The 9,646-nt window shown below is 31.1% G+C and overlaps 1 protein-coding gene across 1 annotated transcript; it reads left to right on the forward strand.

Annotated features, from left to right (window-relative positions):
* The first annotated feature begins 605 nt into the window (after positions 1 to 605).
* On the forward strand, positions 606 to 8,817 carry PHOT2 (phototropin 2). Its single transcript, XM_079051622.1, has 23 exons — positions 606 to 744; positions 1,643 to 2,114; positions 3,442 to 3,624; positions 3,751 to 3,842; positions 3,926 to 4,190; positions 4,274 to 4,478; positions 4,554 to 4,731; positions 5,010 to 5,059; positions 5,137 to 5,241; positions 5,330 to 5,389; positions 6,180 to 6,269; positions 6,339 to 6,415; positions 6,540 to 6,624; positions 6,716 to 6,796; positions 6,904 to 7,007; positions 7,200 to 7,249; positions 7,353 to 7,459; positions 7,563 to 7,682; positions 7,768 to 7,819; positions 7,920 to 8,032; positions 8,122 to 8,262; positions 8,340 to 8,452; positions 8,541 to 8,817. The coding sequence occupies exons 2-22, from the start codon at positions 1,681 to 1,683 to the stop codon at positions 8,448 to 8,450; spliced, it is 2,703 nt and encodes a 900-aa protein (XP_078907748.1). The 5' UTR covers positions 606 to 744; positions 1,643 to 1,680; the 3' UTR covers positions 8,451 to 8,452; positions 8,541 to 8,817.
* Positions 8,818 to 9,646: the final 829 nt, after the last annotated feature.

Consider the following 9,646-nt stretch of genomic DNA (forward strand, 5'->3'; position numbering starts at 1 on the left):
CCTTCTGTTATATTATATACTACACCAATCTTGTAATTTCTTATCTTCTTAAATCATATCATATACCTTCTAACATATACAAATTCTCATTTTGTACATTATACTTATATTCTTTTGTACTATTTTCGGGGCATTACATTTATATAAAAATGTATATTTCATTTCACAATGACATTTCATAATATAACATACTTTTTTTATAAATAATACACTACCAAAAAGTTAAATCATGTGAGATTATCTACATGAACAATGCTGTATATCATATAATCACCATAGAAAACCTTGATATCATCTCATCCCATAAAACATCACAAAATCTTACCTTATTTTACTAATAATAACCTTCTTTACTCATTTTCTTATCTCCATTGTTCCATCTATAAAACACAACATAACATATGTTATACTTTATACAAAACAAGATAAGGTAACAAGACATTACAAAACATTAAATCCCAATCTTGTTCTTTTGTATATCATGAATCATGATACGAAATAATGTGACCATGAAGGGGAATTATTTGAAGCGAGACGCGTGGTCACAGTATGAGCCGTACCAAATTATCCCACTATTGGCTATTATCATGACACGTGGCTAAACATTATCTTTTCAACCAACAAATTATCTCTCCATATCTCTCCTCTCCAAATTTTCATTTTTCCCTCACAAAAACACACACATAAACTCCACCTGCTTCCGTCCATTTGCTGCATCATTTCCAATTATATCCTTTCCCACAGGTACTCTCTTCATTTCCTTTAATGTTTATTTATCTACTCTTCTCCATTTACAAGTATTCAGACCTAAGTTACAAGTCATTACAGCTTCGACTGTTTTGACTTTATAGCTTATTCGTCTACAATTCTGAAAATTCTGAATACGATGACAATTTTGATCCATAAAATTTAAAGACAATTTGATTATTTTGGGGTGTGCTTAGTTGTTTATTCATAACCAATAAAATTTAAAGAAATTAGATTATAATGAAACGTATTACGATATGTGAAACTGTTTCATTTAGAATATGGTTAGAGTATTAAATTGACAATTTGGTTAGAATTATTAATAAAAGACGACAAAAGGTATTATCACCAACACATGCTTAAAAATTACCCATTTTTGTTGATTTGATATTTGACTATTCGAGTCAGATTGATTGAACATTTTTGATAATTCAATTTCAACCTAGTTTATTTATAATTTAAACCAAAAGACTGAACTGTTTTTTTGTTTTTTTACGTGGTATCACCTTTTCATACCGAAAAGTGAACAAATATAGTAAAAAATAAACATAAATTATTTCCAAGAAAAAATTATAACTTTTTAAGAAATAACCTTTTTATGGACCGAAAATTTGTAAATTAGATAAATGCAAAAAAAGTTTAGTCAGTCTTTTTGGAAAAGAAATAAAGGTATATCTGATTTCTTGGAAAAGATTTTTGTGTTGAAATTGCATAATTCTTGTATATTTTTCTAATATCAAGGTTGAAAATGACCACAAAAAATAGTTTTATCAACAACAATTGAGTCGTGTTATTCTAGTAAGTAACATGATTTTAAACGTAAATAATATGATTTAATTAAATAAAAAAAAAATAAAGTTATTGAGTGACTTCTTCTATTGTTTTTGATATTTAGGTGGAAGGGACCATAAAAACCCTAAAAATCAGTGATTAATGGAAAGTTCAGATGCTGAATCGAGCACAAAGAGTAGTAGTAAACCAGAGTCAACAAACAAATGGATGGCATTCGACAGAGATTCAAATCAAAACAAACCTCCAATCGCTAGAATCACTCCACCTGATCAAGATGAATACGACATCGATCACATCGCCGAACGGACGGCGCAATGGCCGGGAGCGACGGCGGTCGCAGGTTTGATAGGAGATGAGGAGAGAAACAAGCGGAGCTCGTCGTCGTCGTGGAGGAATTCTGACGATTTGAATCATCAACCGCGAGTCTCGCAGGAGTTGAAGGATGCCCTGGCGACGCTTCAACAAACGTTCGTCGTCTCTGACGCCACTAAGCCGGATTGCCCGATTATGTATGCTAGCAGCGGCTTCTTTACGATGACTGGTTATTCTTCAAAAGAGGTCATTGGTAGAAACTGGTAATGCTAATACGCTATGCCTTGCGTTTTATATAGACATCGAATTATATCCTAGGTCAGAATTTGAAAATAAAAATACTTGTAGTTTTATAACTATAATCATTTAACCATTTTTCTGATGGTTAGATTACTGTGTTCTTTTAATTTTTTAATAAATAGGATGCGACGAGTTATCTAGAAAAAGTAAAATGTATTTTTATGATTTTATTCTTTTTGTCACTAACTTTTTTAGTTAGACATTAAGCTACTATCTAAATAATCATTAAAAATAATAATTTAATTATAAAATAGATCAAACAATTAGGGGGTGTTTGACTTAGCTTTTCACAGCCAAAAATCCTTTTTGGAAAAAAAAAAAAGCAAAAAATGTTTGGCAAAACTAGTTTTAAAAGCTACTTTTGGAGTTTTGATACAAGGAAAATGAACTTTTTGGAAAAGTCAGGAAAACCCCTATTTTTTGTAACTTTTCCAAAAATGACTTTTGGGCTGTGAAAAGCTAAGCCAAACACCCCTACGACAAATTGTTTCAAGTTTCAATCAAACACATAAACATGATTACACGTTAACATGTGATAGAATCGTGTGTTGTTTGGACATTTAAGGATAAATTATCTAATGTTTAGATTTTTGTCTAATAACCTTAACATGTCTATCTTTATATGTTTAGATTTTTGTCTAATATCCTTTACATGTCAAGTCAAACTTTCAAAGTTTGTCTTTAGTTAACCCAAAGTATTATCAGATTATATATTAACTTCAAATGTAAAAATGCTAAAAATGTACAATTATCCAAATACATGAATATATACAATGAATATATACAAGTTTGTAAACTAGTAAGTATTAGATGAGTACAATTTTTTTTTGAACAACAATATGTGATAGAATTATGTTACGTTTGTAGACTATTTATTTAGTTTTTTATATCAAATATTATTTATATGTCAAACAACAAGTTTTATTAGTCAAATTAAATTAAATTTGTCGAAATTTTTTTTATCATATACTACAACTTTTTTGGAATTATAATATTATTCTTTATTTATTTAAATAACTTTTTTTTAACAATATTTTTTTGGCATAAGAAATACGTAACTTTCAAATGTACAAAATTCAGTCGATTGATTCGACTCAAAATGAAAAAACCGCAGTGGGACGGTGGTGCACCAAGCTCCGTCGGAGATCCTGGTGCACCGGTATGCCGTTACAGTGATTCTATCAGTGTATCACATTCATATTAGCATCTCAATTCCGATTTACACAAAACACAACAGACGCCATTTTAGAAAGTTAAGAAGCTCTCTGAAATTGATGTTTGTTGGATCAGCCGGTTTCTACAGGGGAAGGAGACGGATCAGAAGGAGGTGGATAAAATACGACATGCAGTCAAAACCGGAACTAGCTACTGCGGCAGGCTCTACAACTACAAAAAAGATGGCACTCCTTTTTGGAATCTACTCACTGTCACTCCGATCAAAGATGAAAACGGAAAAACCATCAAATTCATCGGGTAATTTATCTTCTGATCTACTTAAATCGTAATAATATTAGGCAAACTTCGCATTCCGTCGAATTGTACTACTTTATTAGGTTATACTTTCGTATTTATGATCATATTATTACTGTGAATTCGCAGAATGCAAGTAGAAGTCAGCAAGTACACCGAAGGCGTGAATGAGAAGGAATTACGCCCAAACGGATTGCCAACGTCGTTAATTCGCTATGATGGTTCGTAGATCGATCTGTTGTTTTTGCTGTGTATATTATGAATGAAAGTGTTTTTTTGAAGCTTTAATTTTCGCCATGGACAGCTCGTCAGAAGGAAACAGCTCTGGGTGATATTGTGGAGGTTGTACAGACTGTTGAGCGTCCACGAACTAACAATCAGTCAAGCAAAACAGAAATCGTGGAGAAGATCGTGGAATCCCCAATTTCTCCATCGTTAGAAAAATTGAACATAAACATGAATACACCTGGAAGAGAAACACCTCTCTTTGATCCTAAAGGTGATTCAACCCCTACAAGCTCTTGGAGTGCATCGAAATCCAGGAAATCAACACGCAGTTCCCTAATGGGGTGAGTTTATATCTATTTTCTGAAGTTGATTTGATTTATTTAAACCCTAAATTAATGTCAAAATCGATGAATAACCTACACAGATTCAAGGGAAGATCTTCGACTCATGAGTTTCAACCAACTATCGAGCCTGAAGAGTTAATGACAAAAGATTTATCACGAACTGATAGCTGGGGTCGAATGGAAAGAATGAGAGATATGCGTCAGGGGATAGATTTAGCAACTACACTTGAACGTATTGAAAAGAATTTTGTGATCACAGATCCTAGGCTTCCTGATAACCCCATCGTAAGAACATGATTAAACATTCTTTTTGTTTCAGTTCATAAAAATGGAACCCTAAATCTCCTACTTGATATGCAGATTTTCGCATCAGATAGCTTCCTTGAGTTGACAGAGTTTACACGTGAGGAAATTTTAGGAAGAAATTGCAGGTTTCTACAAGGACCTGAAACTGATCAAGGAACTGTTGATAAAATACGAGCTGCTATCAGAGAACAAAGGGAAATTACTGTACAGTTGATTAACTATACAAAGAGTGGTGAGCTATGATTTCATATTTCTTAATTTCAAGAAAAATTTACACATTTGGTCCCTTAGTATCGCTGATCTTTTCTATTTTGGTCCCAAAAAGTTTCTGTTGCAATTTTTGTCCTTATTTGTGGTTTATATAACATTTATGGTCTATGTTTCAAGTAAGATGATTGTATTTTTGGGACCAAATTGCAAAAATCAGCTATAGTCAGGGACAAAAATGTAATTTACTCTAATGATTGGGTTTATGTTGATTGATTTATTTTGTTTGTTTGAACTAATCAGGGAAGAAATTTTGGAATTTGTTTCACTTGCAACCTATGCGTGACCAAAAGGTAAAGTAGAAAATTTTATTAAATATATGGTTGCATTATGTAATTTGAGCCAATTTAAATTCCTTTTAAAAATTCAGGGAGAACTTCAATATTTTATTGGAGTCCAACTAGATGGAAGTGGTAATGTGGAACCATTAAGAAATCGGCTTTCAGACACCACAGAAAAACAAAGTGCTAAGTTGGTATATTTTTTATTGTTCTCTTTTAATATACATATTAGCCTTTTTTTTCAAATATCTTAAAATGTTTAAAATTCTTCTCTTTGACCAGGTCAAAGCTACTGCAGAAAATGTTGATGAAGCTGTTAGAGAACTTCCTGATGCCAACTTGGTAAGGTACTCGTCTTTCCTTAGTATTCTACTTGTAAATAATATATATTATAATATAATATTAAAAATGACACGTGAAAATATTACATATCAAAATGATAAAATATTTATCAATTTACCATGTCATCTTTTTTTTGGTTCATCTCTTAAAAGACTTTATATTTTGTGTCTTTTCTGAATTAAACTTCAACCTTATTTTTTTTTTGCCTAAAAAAGACATTGTATTTTTTCATTTTTTCCGAAAAAACCCTCAACCTTCAAACTGCTTTCAAATAAACCCTCAACTTTTTTAATTTTTCTCGAAAAAACCCTCGCATTTTACAATTTTTATTGGGAAATCTCTGATAAAGTCCAAATATTTTGGGTCGGTTTACGTTTAATCCCAACATTTATTTTTTGAATAAAAAAGTCATGATTATCTAATTTTATACAATAATCTATCATTTTTCTGTTGAAAAAAAAAAGGACTGATTCGTTAATTTGGGCAAAATATAAAATAATCAGGACTTTTCCAGCTCAAAAAATAAAAGTCGGGATTAAACCGTAAAATAGCCCAAAATATTGAGACTTTATTAGAGATTTCCTTTTTTTTCGGAAAAAAAATGACTAAAAGGGTCAAATTGGAAAAAATGAAAAAATACAAAGTCTTTTTCAAACAATTTTCTTTTTGATGTTTAATCTGGAAAAAAACACAAAATATAATTAATGAAATTAACCTTTTTTTTATTACTTTTAGTATATGTTTTTACTTATTTTTGGCTGATGAATAATTTTATTGTCTCCCATTTCAGAGGCCAGAGGACCTGTGGGCTATCCACTCTCAACCTGTCTTTCCTAGGCCCCACAAAAAGTACAATTCTTCATGGAAAGCTATACAAAAGGTAACTTTTTTTTTTTTTAAATGCAACAATTTTTTTACCATTTTTTTTTACCTTTTTATTGTTTTGTAGATCACTGCAAATGGTGAAATAATTGGACTTGATCATTTTAAACCTATCAGACCTTTGGGAAGTGGAGATACTGGAAGGTATATTGTCTGAATGTGTTCTTTAACTTTTCCAATTTCTATTATAAATTTATAATCAATTTGTTTACAATTTTATAGAGTTAGGGTTTATATTTTCTATAAATAATTGAATTCTTGATTGTAGTGTTCATTTGGTTGAACTAAAAGATACTGGTGAACTTTTTGCCATGAAAGCAATGGATAAAGCAGTAATGATGAACAGAAACAAGGTATGTTTGTAAAAAACAATATTCTATTTTTTTTTTATGATTTCAAATTTATATAGTTTTTGAAATTTGATTTTTGTTATGTAAATTTCAGGTTCATAGAGCTTGTATTGAAAGGGAAATAATCGGGCTACTGGATCACCCTTTCCTTCCAACACTATACACATCTTTTGAGGTTTCAATTTAATGTTTTAAATAATTTGTTAGTATTTATTTTAATTTGTAATTAGGTTTTGATTATTATAATCTGAAAATATATACTAACATGTTTCATCTTTTCAGACTCCAACACATGTCTGTTTGATAACAGACTTTTGCCCTGGAGGGGAATTATTTGCTCTGCTTGACAAACAACCTTTGAAATTATTCAAAGAAGAGTCTGCAAGGTACTTCCTATTCACATTTTAAAAGACCTTTCTACCCTTTTCAAAAGTTTTTTTTTTAAATATTAATAATAAGTGGTTAATATTTCAAAAAAAACCTTGCCCTCTTATACATTTCATCTGTGGTTTAATGTTCTTGTATGCATGTTTATTCCCGTTTTACCCCTACCCCTCATTTTCAATTTCTATCTGCAGATTCTATGCAGCTGAGGTTGTAATTGGGTTAGAGTATCTCCATTGTTTAGGTATCTCTTCATCCAATCTCATTCAGCTGCTATCTGCATTGTAAATTTGTTATATTCCCATTTTACCCCTTACATCTTTCATTCAATTTCTGTTTTTTTTCAGGGATCATCTATAGGGACTTGAAACCGGAGAATATATTACTTCAAACAGATGGACATGTTGTATTGAGTGACTTTGATTTATCATTCAGAACTCAATGTAAACCCCAAGTATGTAATATGTCCTCTTCTATCTAAAAAATTTAACTTATATTCTTACAAGATTCTGGATTTATTTATTTATTTTTGTCTTATGTTAATTTTAATTTTGCAGGTTATAAAACACCCTCAGCTTAAAAGAAGAAGATCTAGAAGCCAACCACCACCTACATTTGTTGCAGAACCTTCTACACAATCTAATTCATTCGTTGGCACAGAAGAATACATTGCTCCGGTATGAAAAGTACTCAAGGGCATTTACGTAATTTCACTTATTTATGGAATTTATTTTACCCTTTGAAATTATGATGATATTTCAGGAAATCATAACAGGAGCTGGCCACTCCAGTGCTATTGATTGGTGGGCAGTGGGTAAGCTTATTAATTTTCATGCCTTCAATTTTTTCTTTAAAATATACAGTTTGTTTCAATACTTAAACTAATTTTTTATTATATTCTTTTTTTTTTTCAGGTATTTTATTATATGAGATGCTGTATGGTCGTACACCATTTAGAGGAAAGAATAGGCAGAAGACATTTGCAAACATCTTGCATAAAGACCTTACATTTCCAAGTAGCATTCCCGTAAGAGTCAAACTATATACAAAAAAATTTTCAAACTAGTCAAAAAGACCAAATTAACCCTAACTTTATATATTTTTATTTTTTTTTAGGTGAGCCTTGCAGCAAGACAGCTGATTCATGGATTATTGAACAGAGACCCTGGAAGCCGTTTAGGATCAATCGGTGGTTCCAATGCAATAAAAGAACATGCATTTTTCCGTGGAATTAATTGGCCTTTAATCCGCTGCATGGTATCTATTCATTTTTTATTATAACCCTTATTAATTATTAATTATTATTATTAATCCATGAAATATTTTCCATGCAGAGCCCACCAGAGTTGGATTCACCACTTGAGTTGATTGGGAAAGATTCAACAGCAAAAGATATTCAATGGGAAGATGGTGCCATGCTGGATAATGCTTTGGATGTATTTTAGAGGTTTATTTTCACATTTCCCCTACTTTCATTTCTTTTTCTTATATTGCTGTTTTCTGTTTTTTTTTAACAAATATTTTAATTTTTTCAGGTGTTGGGAAGCTAAAATGTAAATCAAGAATAAGAAAAAAAAAACGTTGTGTGTGCATGTTCATGGTCTCCTTTGGTATATTATGAGAAGTGAGGGTTTCGGATTTACAAAGAACATGTGGTGATGCACAATAGGTTTAATGTTTTGGGTTTGGAATCTTTAATTAATTGTGTATTATTCTTTTGTATTATATCGACTACTTCATATCTATTATCATAAAAACACAGTATATGTTATGTGTTGGTATATAATGAATAAATGTGTTTTGGAAATTAAAGTAAGCTCATTGCTATATATAGCTTTTTAGGGTTACCCCGATAAGTTTATAACGTTTTTTTTTTTTTAATCAAGTATTTGTTTTTAAGTAACTTCTTAGTTCTTATGGAGGAGAGGAGGGAGTCTTTCCTTTTCGACTCATTCAATCCACTATCACATCAATTTCATATCAGTTTTTCTTTTTCCTCTCTAATATTTCTCAACCCACAACATATGGAAACCTTATTTTTTCCAACACACTTAATTTTTAATTTTAAAATAAACAAAAACTAATAAAAATTATACAAAACTAATTTATAAAATATTAAAAATATATAAACTAATTTACCAACATACAAAATTATTTTGATATAAATCTTAAAGTTAGATGTACAAGTCCTCAATGCATGAGGAGTAAAGGGTTGAAGCGGGTTCACCAACCCGTTGCAATGCACAAATCCATCCAACCCGCCGCATCCAGCGGGTACCGCCCCATCCCATCGTCCAAACCGCATACGACTCCGTCTTCCCTTATAGATAGATTATTGTGAGTTTTTTTTTTTACCAAAGTATTGTACTTTAATAAATATTTAACATATACTTATGTTTTAAAAAATTTTAGAAGATAACGTTTTTTAAACTATTAAGGAAATAAAAGAAGTGGTCCTATTTTTTTCCTAATGGCACCTTCCCCATTATTGTGTTCACCGTATGTCATTTCAATTACCCATGTCATCTGACTTCCCCTTGCCGTTTTGCGACCTCCTTTTGTCGGATAACCCCTACAACGACATCAATGATGAACCCTTGCATATTGCTAGAGAATCCCCTCGTATTGACGAGAAACCATC

The sequence above is a fragment of the Lactuca virosa genome, chromosome 5 (genome assembly GCF_052849685.1).
Source record: "Lactuca virosa cultivar CGN04683 chromosome 5, Lactuca_virosa_CGN04683_v6, whole genome shotgun sequence".
NCBI classification, from domain to species: domain Eukaryota; kingdom Viridiplantae; phylum Streptophyta; class Magnoliopsida; order Asterales; family Asteraceae; genus Lactuca; species Lactuca virosa.

Bases quoted from the DNA above. Each gene is read 5' to 3' on its own strand.
- PHOT2 (XM_079051622.1), top strand. From the start codon at position 1,681: ATGGAAAGTTCAGATGCTGAATCGAGCACAAAGAGTAGTAGTAAACCA. The intron at 5,390-6,179 runs GTAAGGTACTCG...CTCCCATTTCAG, and splicing joins AACTTCCTGATGCCAACTTG to AGGCCAGAGGACCTGTGGGC. The intron at 7,008-7,199 runs GTACTTCCTATT...TTCTATCTGCAG, and splicing joins TTCAAAGAAGAGTCTGCAAG to ATTCTATGCAGCTGAGGTTG.